The sequence below is a fragment of the Manis javanica genome, chromosome 15, assembly GCF_040802235.1.
Source record: "Manis javanica isolate MJ-LG chromosome 15, MJ_LKY, whole genome shotgun sequence".
NCBI classification, from domain to species: Eukaryota; Metazoa; Chordata; class Mammalia; order Pholidota; family Manidae; genus Manis; species Manis javanica.
The window spans coordinates 64,229,664-64,247,557 of record NC_133170.1 but is presented as its reverse complement, the minus strand read 5'-3'; the positions used below and the strand labels follow the sequence as shown (position 1 = coordinate 64,247,557).

The following is a 17,894-nucleotide window of genomic DNA, read 5'->3' as shown; positions in this document are numbered from 1 at the left end:
CCACACTCCCCTTTCTTGGAGTGTGTATTTTTAAGACTTCTTACTGCTCAACTTACTATGTTCTGTCTCTGTCTCTTCTAGTGGTGTCTTGGTCACTTTGCTATTTCATTCTATTTTCCCGGCTTTAAGCACAAGTCTTCACCCTCTCTGTCCTACTCCAGATAAGTAGGGAGGGGCTACTGAGAGCTTTGACTTGGGCCTGCAGGTTCTGGCCAATGAGCTTCCCCTCCCTCTGGCTTTATTCAAGTAAACGTACCCTTGTCTCCTCTGACTCTGGCCCGCTCCTCCCTCAGAATGCATTCAAATAAACTTGTGCTCCACCTCACTACTGCGTCTCTGCCCTTCAGTTCCTTGCAGTGGTGGGGACAGGAACCCAGGGGAGCAAGCTCAGCCCTTCAACAGGATCATCTGCAGTTCGGCGTTCGTGAGTTGTTTTCCTCCACCAAGTGTCCCTGTTGGTCCATCATCCACCGTGCACACTAATGAATTGTTTTCCAGCCTTTGGCTGTGTGTGCTTCCTTTCACATTTTGTCATACTCACGTACCCTCTGGACTATTCCTTATTTAATACTTTTAGTGACGTCAGTTCACAAAATCTTAAAGGCAATTTTCCTAGATGGGAAGTCTAGGAAATAGACCAGAAGTAGAACACAACTGTAAAAATGGGAACAATGAGAAAGGAAGCGTGGACTCAATTCTTGCTAGTGGCGCTGGCAGCCTACACCTGGCAGCTGGAGGCCTTCTCTCCTGATGAGAGAGGCTTTCCGCCTCAAACTAAAATGCTTCTGTTACTAATGCCCTTCAAACAGAAGGAGGGGAAGAGAATTAAAATAATAATAGCAAACAGCTTTGCCTCTATGGGACTTCACATTAAGTAGCAAGTGTTGAACTGAGTATGCTCTTGACCTGTATTTGTTGAGGAGATAAGAAAACATCCCAAAGCCCCTGAAACCAGAGGCAGAATCCCCAGAATTCCCCTGGCCTTCATTCCCAAGGCAGCAGCCATGGCCTGGTGTGAACATCTCTCCACGCAGACTGTGTTACATGCTTACGGATACTTATTCCCATACCACCTGGCTCCTAAAGCAAGCCATTTATTTAATCTGGTGCTCAGTGGAAGAAAAAGCTCTGCGTTTGCTTGCTGAGTGGCTTAAGCAAGCGTTAAGACAGTTTGGACCACGTCTAATGCACACCTTCAGCACTGAATTAAACCAGCTTTTGCTTTCTATGACTGCATATGACTCCTGTGTATTTCCATAACAATCTGTCACCCTCTGTGGCCTAAATAAATTGTATAGATTTATAAAGTCTATAACCTTTACCCTTAGTGTGGTTTTTGTTTTTAAAAAGGCAAACAGACTTGATTTACTTAAAAAGGAAAATAAAAGAGCTCAGTCAGAAGAGTACTGTAAATTAATGTTAGAAAATACATAAAAAGCATGGAAAACAAATGAGATGAAGGTTTACGGCACATACTTACCTCTGGACCCACAATTACCATGTAAACATTTGGCTCTTCTTGATGCCATTCTTGAGAAGAGAAAAGAGAAAGAAAAACATTTTTAAAAATACATCACAGTTGAAAACATAATTAAGTTTAATATTAATTACACAAGAATATAAATTATTTTATATCATCTTGCTTTCATTCACATTTATCAGCAAATATTTAAGATGTAAATATCAAATATTTTGTTTTTAAGTAAAATATTGTTTTCTAGAATGTTATGCTTTATTGGGATATTGAATTCACTAGAGAATTAGGACTAACATGACTCCACAAGTCAACAGGGACCTAAGGATAGGCTGCCAAGCACACGGAGTTCTGTCAGCAGTGCAGTGAAACTTGAAATGCACTACACAGTGCATTGAAATTGACGTGTCAATTATTTTCAGATAAAGTTTATGTTGGCCATACAATTATTTCCTACTTCTGTGATGTCCTGATGTTTTTACAGGAAAGTAAAAAACAGCTGAAATTACTGCATGGTACTGTTATATTTCTGGCTGTTTCCAAAGTCATAACTGAGGAGCAGTACTGCTCATGTGCAAAGAACGAGGTAAGGCAGGACCCAGAGGAGTTCTGCAAACAGAGGGCAACTTCAGGACACACCTGAGAAGGCATCCACCAAATAGAGAGGGTCTTTAACTTGCCGAAGTCCACATATCAGGAGAAACACGTGTAAATTATCTGCATTTCGGTTAATCTCTGCAAGAGAAGAGTTCAGGATATTTTTAACGGAGAGGACTTGGCTTGACCACCTGGCAACATGCATCCCACAGACATGCACAGAAGCTGCACACTCTGACCTCTTCTTCCCTGGGGGAGAAACACTAGACTGAGCTCAGGCCAGGGAATGTAAATCCATCTCGTGTGCAACAAGGAAGGGCAGGGCAAGAGCGGACTGACTCAGCTGAAATGTGAGCCTCAGGTCCTAGAAAACATGTAGATGCTGTGCTAGGTGGGAAGAGTATTTTCTTCGTGAAACTAGAACGATGTTGCATATATCCATGTACTCTGGAGTCCATATGTGTATACTGGCACACACCTTTAGTACACACATGCCCTGGGATCCCAGGGTTTGGGTTTGCCATGTTGCAAGCTGTCAGGTGAGACTGGCTGTGGTAGGTGGGCACATGCTTTGCAGTTCCTCTCTGCACCTCTGGGCTGGCCTGGCGATCCCTGTTGACCAAAAGAGCACTGTGGAAGAACAGCGAGTGACTTCCAGGTCTTGGCTGCAGGAAGCCTCGTGTTGTCCACCTTTACCCACTGGACCACAGCTGCCTTGTTATCAGGCCCCGGCCACCTCCTTGAGAAAGAGACAGACCCGGCCATCCTGTCTGCAGGAAGCCACACAGGACCATTCAGGTCGTGAGCCCAGCAGACAGGTGGAGCCGTCCCACCAAGCCTCGTGTAAACTGCCAACCTGGGGCACAATCATGAGATAGTCCATAGCTGTTGCTTCACGTCACTGTACATTGGTCTGCTACGCAGCAATACATCATTGATTCAATAGAAATCACCAATATAATTAACACAAGCTAACCCAAAATGTCATCATTTCCAAAGTTATATAATTGGACATAAAATCATGCAAGTAAAAGGTGTCCACTCAGTCATTTCATTCATCCATTACTTAATGCAAACAATTTTATTTTCTCTGTGCTTCTGTAAGCCTTGAAGAGTAATATAATTGGGATAAATGCAATTCGGTACATTGACACCACTTTAACATAGCCACAAAGGCCAACTGATAATAGTAATAATCATGCACAACCAGCTCTGGAGAAAATCTTCCCTGAAATGTTAAGGTTGGAATGTCTCTCTTGGAAAACCCTTAAAAAATTATCACTGTCTCTAAATTAATTTGGCCATTTCATTGAGATGCATTGAGCTTTTTAAATATTTCCCCAATAGTCTGAATATCCTGAAACTAGAATCCTTAGAAATAAAAACCTTAGCGAATACCTGTTTGACCAAAAATTTAAGCTAGAAGCAATGTGCAGAATTTGAATTTGAGATCAGGAGAACTTGAAGCCAGGCATCTGAATTCAAGGCTAGGAGGCAAGCTATTCTCTTTAAGTGACAGATGCCAAAGAATACCTTTAAGGATGGGGAATCAGGAGTCAACCTACATTATGGGCAAGAGCCATCAGTGAATCTCAAAAGCTGTGAATAAAGTTTGAGGAGGAAAGAAGTTAAAAGTGTCTTCTCAAAAATTACTTATTAGCTGCAAAGGAAGTATAACACTTGCACATGGGGACCCCCACTTAACGAAGGGAGGAAACCTCCGCCCAGGCATGTGGCTTTGTGTTTACACACACACACACACACACACACACACACACACACACACACACACACACACATACACACAGTTCACATACAGTTAAAAAAAAATAGCCTTACTACCTACAAAGCATTCTGCTGTTTTCTATTTCATTTCAATTTTGTAAAGTGCTCATCCCAAATTACTAAACTGATTTTGAGATCCCGATCCTACCGCAGCCTAGAGGGAGACAAGGTTAACCCTGTATTTCTTGCCTCTCTCCTCATCTTCCTGGATTGGAAATTAAATGTGATGGGAATTTAGGAAACTACATTAGATAATGAGGGAACAAAGGACTAAATGCTTTGTCTTACTCTAAGACTGAAACAAATTTTTTTAGTGAGGTGCAGAGACAGCATTTGAGTTTAAGGAGTTTATGTGCACTTCTCACATGCAGCAATATCATTTCTAAGGAAATAAAGATTGTGGTTGAAAAATCGTGATCAAACAGCAAGTGCTGAAGCCCACACCCACCCTCACCCCAGAGGCATCCACTCATCAATTACATTTCAGGGCCCCCGTGGCCTTGGCCAGGCTTAGTGAAATGGACCATGTTCATCCATAGATTTTAAAACAGAACTAAAACAGACTGGCCTGTGGAGGTTGGGAGGTGAAATGGGCACCGACCTAATATTTTAATGTTTTTTTAAGCCAAAACTTTTCTCTTTGTTTTTCTGCTAATATCCAGATGTAACACGAGCCAAGGTTTGAACTCATCCTTTACAAATGCACACCTGTACGTGTCTTTCCAATACTACCATTTCCTGGGGAATGGTATTTTTATCTTCAAAACAAAATGTGTCGCTCTCATTGTCTGGCACCATATCAGTCCCAGCAGGCTAAGCACTGCATTGCCTGATTCTCTAAGTGACTCAGCGGCTGGCTCCAGAACAGAAACCCAATCCACATTAGTCACTTTCTCTCCAGTTTTCTTTCCTAACTGCTCTGTTTATTTTTCTTCACATATTATTAGAATTGAATCTGATATATCTGATCTGGGGACTGTAAAAATATTAAGAAATCTAGGAACTAATTTTTCATGTGAAAAACAAGTGGGTTTTCCTTGGCATAGCTAAGAAAGAAGAAAAATACTACCATCTGAGGGAGGCATATTAGAGTCTCTGTGCAGAAGCTTAAATAGAGTTTTTAAAAAGAGACAGAGAAAGAGAGAAAATAAATAAACAGTAGAAATAAAATAAAATGGAAAACTGAAAAACAGCAAGGTGTGGCCTGGTCACATTTACGTTTTGGGGTTTGATGCCTACAAGGGACAAGCACTTCAGGTGGGCTGGTCACTGGCACTTCAAAGTAAAAAATCACGGATCACTGAATCACAGCAACATTTCAGATGTAGACAAAAACGCAGAGAAAAACTCAAAGGCGACTAGCTTCATGTCTGTATGTCTATCTTCTGATTAGAAAGTATCATATGAGAATTATAACAACACCACTGAGTGCATTAAACCTACTTGTTTTCCTGGTCAGTCTGTTGGAATATGGGATCTGCTTAGCATGAAAACAGCTTAGTGTTTTTAACTAAGGAGACTTTGTAATTTGTTAGCAGGGCTTAAAGGCATAACTGAATAGTCTCAGAAAACCTGTGACATACTGTCAAGGAGAACGCATCACAAACTGACCTCAGACATTTAAGAAGCAGACTGTAAATCCTGGTGACTCACCAGCTACTGGCCTTTTGGAGTGTTAAACAACGCCCTTCCCAGCTCATCCCCTTGATTTTGAGCTTCATAGTTCATAAGAATGCAGAAGCCAGTATTTGACCATAATAGTCTACATCAAATTCACCAGATCTGCTGTTTGCATTGTCTGGAGCTCAGAAGACAAGTGACAAGTCACAACCACAGGTTTCGAAGCCCTAGAGGCCAGGTTAAGACAGAGGATGGGTAAGGAAGATGGTCCGTCTCTAGAGTCTGAAATACGACAAAGATGAACAACCTCACAAATGATAACAGAAGCCTGATCATAAAAGCCAGAGACGCCAATTAATTCTACAACTACACTTAAGCCATCACCCAGTGGAGTCAGCTACCATCATCGCACCCGGAGCTCCCCAGGCCCATATATTCTGATACGTTTACAACTTCTAATTGCACACATCAAGATTAAACTGCAGCCAAGTGGGTCTCCAGAGGAAATGTTTTCTAGGGAGTATGTTAAATCTCTTAGCTGTCCTGTTAATCACTCAACAGCAAGACCAATGAAACAGTCAACCCGAGACAACCAAACTGGATGACAAATCAATCTCCTTTTGGAAATTATGAATCGTAGTTCCACCGCAACTGTGTCCTGTGATATATGGAATATGAAATAACCTTACAACAGGCAATTTAAAATGGAACTGCTGGTTCTGAATAATGGCACACACTTCCTGACACGATCAAGCAATCAGATAGTGTGGGTTCATTTGTAATGTGGAGAACAGCCCGGCTGTTGTTGCTGAGACTGATGAATACACTTCGAAAATTATTTCTAATAAAATGCTTGGGAATTTTTTTCTTCTCAAGGGAACCTAATGCTGACATTCAGTATGTGGTGGAGGTTTTGCTCTAAATTTCTGGAGTGAAAACAGGTTTGGGGTGTCTCCATGTTTGCTGAGAGCAAGGCATTGGTTTTGTACTTCAGGTTAAAACAGATACATTCTTAGGTTTACACTGCATGTGGTGAACCAATTTTAGCTATTCTAGCACCTTTACCAGGATTACTGGGTTGGTCACCTTGTAAGGCAGGTATAATTCCAACACTATGTACTTTTGAGCCTCATTTGTGGACAAGCGAACTTTCTACGTCTAAACATCATGAGTACCATACCATACACAAAAACACAAAGGCAAGACTGTCTTAGCTGCACCCCATGTTAGGAGATGGTGCCTTCATAGCATCATTGATGGAGCATTGATGCTGCCTCTCCAAGGGACCATCAGGTAGGATGTTCAAATGCTCTGATAAGGTATATAATCTAATCCCGCAATTCTATTTTTAGGAACTGGTCCTAAGAAAACAATTGGACAAATACATGAAGACTGAACTCCTAGCACCTTTATCACTGCACATCAGAGAGTTTAAAAAATCTAAATGCCCAACAAAAGGATGGGTCAAATAAGTTCATAGAACTCAAAATAATACTATAAAGTGTTTAAAACTCATGATGCAATCATAACTTATAAAGAAACTTACAAGATTTTGGGTACAATGTCAATGTACAAAAACCACTGTACTGCTATACATTAGCAAAAAGACAATTTAAAATGAAATTTAAAAAATCTTTTTTAGTAGCATCAAACATAAAATACCTAAGAATGATTTTTTTAAAGACATGAAAGTCCTGTATAAATCATTATGAAGATAAATAAAACTTATATAAATGGACAGAAACATCATGTTCAGAGATTTTAAGGCAAATTATTGTCAAGACATAAATTCTCCCTAAATTGATCAATGCATCGGAATCTTAAAAGGATTTTAAGATTTATATGGACATGCCAAAAACCTAGAATGGCTAAAACAATTCTGATACAAACTTACTGACAAACACTACCTAACTTCTGGGTGTGCTATAAATCTATAACAAGAAGACCGCATGATACTGGCACAAGGATAGATGTATAGATGAATGGAACAGTCATACACAGTAAATTGATTTTCAGCAAAGGAACCAGAACAATTCAATGGGGAAAGAAAAATGTCCTCAACAAATACTAGAACAACTTCCAGAAAAAAAATGAATTGTTGATCCCTACCCCTTATCACAAACAAAAATTAATTTCAGATGGATTACAATCTTAGTGAAAAAGCTAAAACACTAAAGTATGTAGAGAATACACATACATTTAAAGAACCAATAATACATATGTAAAACTGTGGAGAAAGATCCCATCAAGACATTAAGAGCAGCTCCTTTCTGGGGCTGAGATTTCAAGGGGTTTGCATTTTTCTTAAAATTTTGTTTCTTTATCTGATCTCCATTCTTTCATTTCTTTACGATGGTCATTTGTAATAAAGGGACATAAAATGCTCACGTGAGGTTGGCATCCTTCAGGAACAAATGCCACCTGGAGAGACGCAGCAGGGAGCAGCGCAGCCTGAGAGAGGCCGGTGCCATGACACCTCCTCCAAGGGAGAGACACGAGGCTGCTTCTCCCTGACGTCCTGCAACCCATTAACCCTGTTCTACGGGAAACAGCACAGTGGGAACGCCTGACAGCCTCCTTCCAAAACCAGGTGACTGAAGCAGGTAACTGCGCTACTTGCCAAGACGCACTTCAGTCAAAATCCTCCCAGCACCTTCATCTCTCACCTGAACGCTGAAGGAAGGCTTTCCAGTTAAAGGCAGTGTTCGGTGCTGTTGCAATTCCTGGGTCAGAGGGACGAGAGAAAGAGAAAGGTCACATGGATGGGCCAGACCCAGCTGTTTGGTGTTGACATTGCAATACTGGTCCTCCTCCATGCTTGTAAAGGAGTTGGGGCTCTGAGTGTGTCATGAATCCCCATTACCCTCAGCAACTGGGGGCTGCGGAGCCCACGGGATCCCCCTGGGAAGAGCCACCACTTTCAGTCCACCACCCATTCCTGGGCCAGATGGCCACTAAGTCCTGCTTCTGAAACATTCCCAACAAAACACTTACCAGATCCGTGTAGACATTATGCCTTTGTTTATAACTCCTAATCTCTACCCTCCCTGAGTCGTACCTGACTGCCTGCTATCTGCATCATTTCCTTGGACAGATTTAAGTTTAAACTTCTCTGAAAAACTGGACATTTTAAGATCTGGAAAACTCAGCAGCAGAAGGTAACAGATTATCTTAATAATGGAAAACATTTGAAATTTTTGAAATGTAAGTTAGGCTGCCTGACCACCTATTGGGTCCACCTTGGAGGTAGATGGTCATCCCCACTGAACAAGACAGGGGCTGGCTACCTGACTGGCACCCACTCAGCAGGTGCATCCACACAATCCCAGGAATCTGAATGCCCTGTGGAGCAGGCTGACCCTTCTAGTTTACCTGGCTGGAAACTGAGATTCCAAGAGGCTAAACAGTGTTCAAAGTGATGCAGCGTGTGGGCAACAGAGACCACATTCAAATCCAAGTGCTGCTTTAACACCCATGTTTTTTCTGCTGTGCCAGTGTTTTCACTGGACAGGGGAGCACCAGCCCTGCACCTGCGCAGACACACACCTTTCATATACACCAAATCAGTGCATCTTTTTAAAAATGGAGGCTCCAAGAAAGGGTTTATCTGCTAAGCGGCCACCGAGACCACCAGAGCATCTGTGCGTGACAAAGGATGCGCAGCTCAGGTGGGCCTGCGGGGGCCGTGTGCCCTTGGCGTCCAGCACTGTGGAAGACCCCTCAGGAGGCGCAGACTCAGGACTTCGGCCTCAGCCCCTGGTCCCATCTGCACCTGGAATCAGCCACACTGTGGTGCTGCTTGTTCCCTGACTTCTATTGCTTGCAATAGCACGGCAGTTTACTGGCTGTGCTTAGGAGATCCCGAGGGCTTCAGTGAGGGCGTGAGAGGCCACTATCATCAGAGCAGGTCTGGGTGAGCGGCGGGAAGGGCTGGAGATGCAGGCAGGGCAGGTACAGACGCCCCCCTGCTCACCTCAACCACAGCAGCTCACCCTTTCCTGTTTTCCATACCGCTGACAGAGCATATTGTTTCTACTGATCAACATATTACAGGGTCTGCATTTCAAATTATTCTTTCATGATGCTCTCCTATTTATCATTCATCTTAATGCTAGAAAATAATCAAAGTATATCCGTTCTACAAAGTATTTTTTAAGTAAATCTCAGACATCACATTATTTCATCCATAAACATTTGGGTTCATGACTCTGAAAGATAAGGACTCATTTAAAATATCTATTTTTGAATTACTTCAAAATTCTTACCTTGACTCTGGACATAGATCTTACCCTTAGCATGTGGCTTTTGAAAAAGAAAGAAGAAAAGAAAAAAAAAGTAAGCTTGACAGTCCATTACAGTTGCTTTTCAGAAATAAAATGAAGGCCATAGAAAAATCCTCTTGGAAAACATCACAAATTAAGATTCAAACCATCTACATAGCTGCTCACAAACATGTTATTGATCAGGGCAAGGAGCTACTCTGCTTTTAATGGGGGTTAGCCCATTAAAAATATAGCATCTAGTAGGTAAGGAGCACAAAGAAATCCTTAAATTAGGTGCAATGCAGTATTACAATTTAACAGCTACTAAGTTAGTAAAAAAGTTACTGAAGCTCAGACATCAAGACAGCAGCACAGCCCATCTGGGGCACAATGGGTGCTAAAGCTGAAGGTGCTAGTTTTGGGGATCATGGTTTGGGGACACAAATTCTTGGATGGAAAGAGTACATTTCTCCAACTTAGGAGAAGAAAGGAGGAGAAAGAAGAGGAGACCCCAGTGGAGGATTCTTGTAGGTAGGTGTAGGCTGGCCACAGGGACCCTGTGAGGATCTCCCCAAAGGCATCTTTGACACCAAGGGGCAAGGGGATCTTGATTTTGTGCCAAGATATAAACGTGCTATTCATGGTGGTGTTTTTCTGTTGGAATTTCGCCAAAACACTAGAGGAAAAAAAGAATCTAGCTCTTGAGACCATTTAAAATCAAGGTTAGCCACAAAGGTGGAAGTAACAGGAGTAGAGCAGGAAATCCACTTTCAAGTGGCTGCAGTGGCAATTAGGCGCCAACAGATGCTTCTCCCAAGGGACCAAGAGATAAAGCCATTTTGGTAAAAGAATTCCAAAAAGAGGCACCTACATGTTGTATGAACTGAACATCCAATCAGTGCATGAAACGGCTAACCTGGTTAATGAGTGGCCATCACAGAAATCGCATCTCTGGGCTGGTTCCCCATGCACGTGGGTGATGGGTACGGGGTGGGCCGTAAGGTGACCGATGGTATTGTATGTGGTCTGCTGATCCACTCTGACCTCTATCCTCAAATTGGTTTTCTGTTTTGGGAAATAAGCTAAAGGGGAAGCAGTCCTGGTTGGGGGACAGACCACTGTAGGGGAGAAAAGGTAAATGGCCCTGCCCTCTGTCTGGCTGATTGAAGCTTCAGGGAGGGGCAGCATCTGGCTACCTTAGGATGTGGAAGGGAAGTTGGAACATAGACATGAGTGTTGGTTTGGTTCTAGAAGTCTTGGCCACTCTCCACAATCCATCAGAAAAAGGGATGCACCTCCTTTTTAAAATGCTCCTAAAATAGTAAGTCATAAAAAAAAAAAAGCTTCAAAATTCTCTTCTGTACTAGTTAAGAAAAGGTTAACTTTAATGGAAAAAAATGGCTAATAGTAACCATTGGAAATTAGATATTAAAGTTCAGAGTCCTAAAATATCCCTTGTGCTTAATGATAATTTCACTGGAAAGCTGAAGAATATTTTATTGGAACACAGAGCAGGCTCAGAGCCTGCTTCCTTAGCAGCCCTAAGTCTGAAACATGGGCTTGGAAAATGCCTACAGGAAGGATATCAAAGCACTGTCAAAAATACACCAGCATGGCATTTAAACTTTAAAGTTAATGCCAGTGTTTGACAAAAGCTGATTCAATGTAATTCTACATAAATTCGATTCATGAAGGTAGGGCAAAGTGGGGTTCGTCTTGCCACTATTTTCATTAGAAATATGTTCTACAATTACAAATAGATAAGTCCAAAAGCTCCTTTCAAGAAAATGCCTCTGATACAAACAAAACTTAATTAAAATGGATAACTCAATTTTATAAACAGAATGAACTGACTCTATGTAGAAACTTCTGGATTTATCTGCTGGTCTTTACATATCTCTGCACATTATTTTCCTCAAGTCTCTTGAAATGCTGAAAAAATAATTATCAAGTCCTAGACAGACTTTTAAAGCATGTCAGAAGTGATATTTTCAGATCTAATTCAAGAAAATCAAGAAAATGGAGTTACAAGCATAAAAGAAATCTGGAGCTGTGTTATTTTTAATCATCGTAATAAAAGAAATCTGGTAAAAGCCAATTGGCTCATATTGATTTTGAAAAACATTTTCTACGTTAAAATGTTCTAAGTACAAATTAGCTTTTTCTGCTCAATATTTATTGTTGTTTCACTTGCCTTAAAATAACGTGAGTCAACATCCTTGTGTATCACTTCCCTTGCAAGATCAGCTCGTTGCATAAAATGAAAAGGAAGACTCTGTGCGTATGTGTGTAGAGAGAGGGCATCATTGCCCATTTTTAATGTCCAAGAGAAACCATTAGTTAGTCTGGCCTGCTACTAGATATAAAAAGCCAGTGTCCTATTAGACAGATATGTATACAACAAAAGATTTCCCATTCTTTGATTAATATAACTTTCTGAAATTAAACTTTAGGCAAGTGGAAACCACAATATTATTTTTGAATTATGGGCACAACTTCATGCTTTACAGGTGGCAGAAATATCCATTTTCATTTTGAAATTACAATACAACTTCTGATGATGGCTTCTTTAAAAGTACTTTGCAAAGCCCCTTCCACATTGCTTAAAAGAAATTATGGTCCATAATTGAGTGAGTGTAAATCTCTAAAAATATACCATCACAAAATGCAAAGAAATTGGGCACTTTTCAGGGGACCCAGGTCTCTTTTATATTGTCTCTTTTTTCCCTTAGAAATCTGTTTTTAAGCAAAGAAAGAAACTAATGCACCAAAAGATAGATAGAGAGAGAGAGAGAGAGAGAGAGAGAGAGAGAGAGAGAGAGAGAGAGCGCACAGCCTTGCCACTGAACTCCTGCAAATGAACCAAGGAAGGTTTTTCAAGAAAAGGAAATATTTATGAATAAGATGAGGAGGAAATCTGAAAACTGTCTTGGGGTCCAGTTCTACAGGATCCAATGTGCAGCAGGCCTTAAAGATGAAACTGAAATGATACATCATCTGGACAACTCAAGGGATGAGTGTGTAACCCCTAATCTAGTCTAGTGACTCAATTAGTACGAACACCAACAGGATAATTCCAGGGAAGTGTTTTTTTAACAGTTAAATCTATGGAGGCAGTAACTCAGAATTGCTCCTGAGTGTATTCAAAAGCTCTCCTATCACCCTCAGCCTTAGTGACTTGATGACTTAGAAGCCATGCTTTTGATCATCCTAAATATTTGAGCCCCATGTCATGGGAAAGTTAAACTCAGGATCTATGCTCTGGAATCAATGAGTTTTCCATTCTTTAAGTTACTTTTAAACTTTCTCAGTTCATAGGGATCTCATATGGGGGAAAAAAAGCAAAGAACATTTGCAATTCCATCAAGAAATCTCTGAGGAAAGCCAGTCTTAATAGAAGTTATTAAAAATGATTAGCTTCCTAGGATATGATCAATCCCTGGGGCTCTCCCTGCAGGGTATATGTGGGGCAGGGCAGCAAGCAAATGAGGGAGACAAAAGATGAAGCAGCCAAGATAGATGCTTTGAAGTTCCCACTCTGGTAGGAACTATAAGAAAAGACGTGGTCTGGGAGGCTCCTGCTTCTGCCAATGTGACGTTTGGAGATGACTGGATATGAAGCAATGGGCTGTGCAGGAAGAAGTAACAGGTGGTTCAAAGGGCACATGCATTTACTACACAGTCCAGTGATTAGATTAGCTTGCTCAGATTAGACGGGAACTAACAGCTAGGCTGGCTTTTTGAGCTCACCTGTGCCAGGGATTGTGCATGTGACAGCCAATGAAATGTGTCTTGCTTTCTGTATTTTAATTTCCAAAAGAACTGTGATGAGTATAGATACACACTGAAAGTAAAAATACATTTAATGTATTGCCTAACACACTACTTTAAGAAAGTTACTTTTCTTTAACAGCTGCTAAGGCAAGGTAGATACATTAGGTACAGAAGGTGAAGACACGTTTGACGACACAATGTTTCCAAATAAAAAAAAGATCACTAAACAGTAACAACACCAGAAAGTTTAGCTCAGTGCTAATCTCAGCAAAGAGTACCATATGCCATTTTGGTTATTATTGTGCTGTTTGTATTTGATAACCACTTCAAGTGATATTTATTCAAACTCAAGGTTTTTTAAAAATAGCTTATAAGTAAATATTTGAATTTATAGAAAGTTCTCTTAGCAGACTACTTATTGGAAAACACATATTAACAGTGCAGTTGAATGTTTCATAGGCCTCTGGGGCTTCAAACCCAATGGAGACATATTAAGCCACAACTGTTGCTCCTGCAGAGAGAAAAGCTTTCAATTAAGATTTACATCTAATTTGCTTTTACTTTTTTGGTGAAATATTTACATTTTCTGTTGAATTTAGAGAAAGCATTCTTAACTTGGACTAGAATGAGAAATGCCCAAGTTTGAATTTGGAATGTTCAGTTCACACAGTAATAAGAAATCAAATTTCTATGTAGACTAGTTTTAAATTTCCACAATGCATGTATCACAGGCATGCGTAGTGAATCAAATCTTAAAAATGCCAAGTCAAGATTCGAGATTATAATATCACAAACAGGGTAGTGCTGTCCCCAAACATGACCCATGTCGAACTGGCATGATAACTATTAATGATGGAGCACAGAGATCTGGTAAAGAGCCCAACGGGACTGTGCACTTTACAAAGCAAGTTCACTGACAAATTAAGGCTGCTATCAAAGCACCCTAAAAAATAAAGATGCGTCCAAACAAAGGCATTTCAAATTAAAAGAGATAACCATCTTTATTGAAATCCGATCAAACTAATCTGTGTAGATTAGTAGTCAGCTTGAGATAGGGAGGTGGTCATAAACACAACCTCCAAAATGACATTTCTAAAGGAGCACCCTCACTTCCTCAGAGGGCTGAAATTAACCCATGGATTACAAAATAAACCCTCTCTAGACACATTTCTGTTAATATGTCTCCCAATACCAGATATTATATGAGCATATCTTTTAGCATTCTTGAAAGAGGTCCTTCCCCACTTGTTCGCACACAGCTGTGCTGACCGATACAGTAGCCACCAGCCACCCCAGGCTACTGAGCCCTCCAAAGGGAACTGGTCTGTATGGAGATGTGTGTTGAGTGTAAAAGGCACACACAGACATGTGATTTGGGGCATAAACTTTGGGTCAAGTGGTATCAGTCCACCTGGAGACTGGATTCAACCATGTGGATGGTCAGCCAATCATTCAAACCTATATTATGAAGACCCAATAAAACCACTGGACACCAAAGCTTCCTGGCTTGGCAATATTCCCTGTGTATTATCTCTGATCAATACCCAGAGGGCAGAATGTCTTGACTCCACCGTGGATGGAGAGGGCAAGAAGGCCCTATGTGTCTCTGCCTTTGGCTGATTTTAGTCTGATAAAGTGTATTACTTTTCTAGTAATAAACTGTAACTTGAGTATAAAAATTGTCATGAGTTTTGCAAGTCCTTCAAGCAAATTAAATTATAAACTTGACGGTGGTCCTAGGAACCCTTTGCACTAGCAGTCTGGCCAACTCCAAGCAGTGGGTTAATAAAACATATTGTTGAAAGTACTTTTACCTTGTTTCCATTTACTTTCTAAAATGTGGCTACCAGAAAATTAAAAATTACATGGCTGACCTTTGTAGGTTGTAGTATATGTCTACTAACAACACTGGTATCTTTACACATGCTCTCATTTAAGTGAAGTTTGAGAAAACACAAGTTTTGGGCCAGATTTTACACCCAAAAACTACATTTATCTACATATTATATATTTCCTCTTTTGAAATTACAAAAGCAGTAGTATGGAAAATGCCATAAATCTTCCTAATCTGGGACTGTTGGAATTCGATTCTGGTTTGACACTAATTCAGTAGGATCACCTAACTAGAGTCTGAGCCAAGCCTGCTCACTAAAATAAAGAATACAAAATTAAAAACAAAAGCTGGCAATTCGATAATGAAGAGCAAAACTTAATTACTCAGAAACTGTATCACTGTTCAGAGTATACAAATAAAAATAATCACTCTACAAAATCTATCTAAAATAATTATATAAATATGACTGAATAATAAAGCTTTACATTATTTATACATGGTTTTTAAGTGCAAAAACTAATCAAATAGAGGTATTGAACTGAACTTTATTGAAAAATCATTCACTAAAAAAGTACAAAAAAGCCGTATTAAAATACGGGTTCACACATTAGAATTCAATGACTAACTCCTGCCATTTCAGACTATAAAAATGAAATCATTCTTTCTTTCAGTGACTTAGTATAGCATCTCTTACATCATCATCCAAGACCAAACAACTCTTTTTCCTGCAGTCTCAATTTTTTTCAAAAGCTCTGTTATTATATTTGGAAGAGTATCTCTCAAAAAAAAAGACTGCTGACCCAGATGAGAGCAGATTTGGCGTGGCTGACCACCTTCGTTTCAGAACCTGGGCGACAGACAAATGGTCATCTGAGACACATGACCTTTCTTACAGCAAAGAGATTATCACCATGGCAGCCACGCCTGCCCCAAATGTAACTGCACTGTGCATTTCAGACATCACATCTAAAAGATAAAATCATCTACAAATGATTGTTTCCATGCTTTAATTATCACCTTGATACCACTGATTCTCAGACCGATCTTTCTAAGGGCCCCCTCTTCCCAGGACAGCCCCGAAGCTTGAGCTATAACCTGGATATTTACCCTCGCGTCTAATATTTGTCTCCAACTCAATGTGTCTAGAACTCAAAGATTCTGTTCCTCTTCCTTTCCTCATCCAAATCCCTTTACTCAAATTCTTACAAAATTTATTGATAAAATGTTTAAATCATGCTAATATTCTTGAGCCCCTCTTTACTTCCTTCTTACCTGCCATGATCTTTCAATAAAAAAATTATCCATAACATGGTGCTTACATTAAAAAAAAAAAAACCTTTATCAAGATGCACTGACAGGTAAAATGGCCATATATTTACAGGTGAAATGGCTTGATGGCTATGAGTCATTAAAATATTCCAGAAGAAAAGAGTGTGTGTGTGTGTGTGTGTGTGTGTGTGTGTGTGTGTGTGTGTGTGTGTGTATCAGATTGAGGAGAATGAAGGTAGATTAAATAAGAAGGGAAGAATTACAAGCCAGGTGGTGGGCACACAGGGGTTCCTTCCACTCTTTTTGCTTCACTTGCCCATGCTTGGAAATTTCTATAATAAAAAGCTCTAAAGGATTCATCCCCTCTGGTAATTTCAATTAGACAAATGTGTGTTGACTATGAGTTAGTGTGTTACCCTCTGGGGACACACTAGTGAACAATAGATTGTCCCTGTCCTCAAGTAGCTCACAACCACATGGGGAGAAACGTTAAGGAGAGAGGTGTTAAAATCATTAGGGATGAGCACGGAGGGCAGCAGATATTACAGTGGGTTTAACAGCCTCTCCTGGCATCCCCGCTCTTGCAAGGCCACCGTAAAGGCCCTCCAGTTATGAGGCAGGTATGGTACCTCTAGGCCCTGACTTGCTTTGGCCGAAGGACTGGTACAAAGCTTGCACTAAGCAGGGGCCTGAGGAGCCCTTGTGCACGGCACCTGGCACTCCTGCCCTGAGCCTAATAAGGGACACCAGGCTCCCTGGAAAGCCAGTCCCCGCCATCCCAGCGGACCCATCCCAGCTGGGCACCCAGGCACCGTAGCAAGACCACCCAGTCTGGCCCCACTGACCCCAGCCAGAAATGCCCAGGCAACACAAAGAATAAATAAATGATGTTTGTTTTAAGGCATTACATTTGCTGTGATTTGTTATGTAGCAAAAAAGTAACTGATACAGCAAAGGAACACACCTGTACTAATTTTGGAGGGTCATAGGATTTACAGACAAAGGTGACATTTAAAAAGGAGAAGTTAGAGATAAGGGAATAAATCCATGGAGAAGGAATATGTTTCCACAGGTAAAAGCTTTCTTCCACATCTGGTTTAGCAGAAGACAGCTGGATTTCCATATCTGGTGCTACATTCAATTTGTTTCCGTATGTTGTTTTGGCTGAGGTATATAATGAAAATCCTTAAAAATGTGTCTTATTGATAGGTGGTTGGAGAGAAGAGCTGTATTTTAATAGCTTTTCCAGAACATTATTGTATTATTCTTGGATACTACA

General features: G+C 40.6%; 1 protein-coding gene across 7 annotated transcripts in view; it reads right to left on the bottom strand.

The window, feature by feature from the left end:
* The window catches only part of GLT1D1 (glycosyltransferase 1 domain containing 1), a 98,192-nt gene that overhangs the window by 41,148 nt on the left and 39,150 nt on the right, over positions 1–17,894 (bottom strand). For all 7 annotated transcript variants that reach the window (XM_073222738.1, XM_073222740.1, XM_073222739.1 and 4 more), the window contains 4 exons: positions 9,742–9,778; positions 8,143–8,199; positions 2,114–2,209; positions 1,481–1,530 (listed from right to left, as the gene is read on the bottom strand). In XM_073222738.1, coding sequence (XP_073078839.1) covers positions 1,481–1,530; positions 2,114–2,209; positions 8,143–8,199; positions 9,742–9,778 — 240 coding nt within the window. The remainder of the gene's footprint in view (positions 1–1,480; positions 1,531–2,113; positions 2,210–8,142; positions 8,200–9,741; positions 9,779–17,894) is intronic.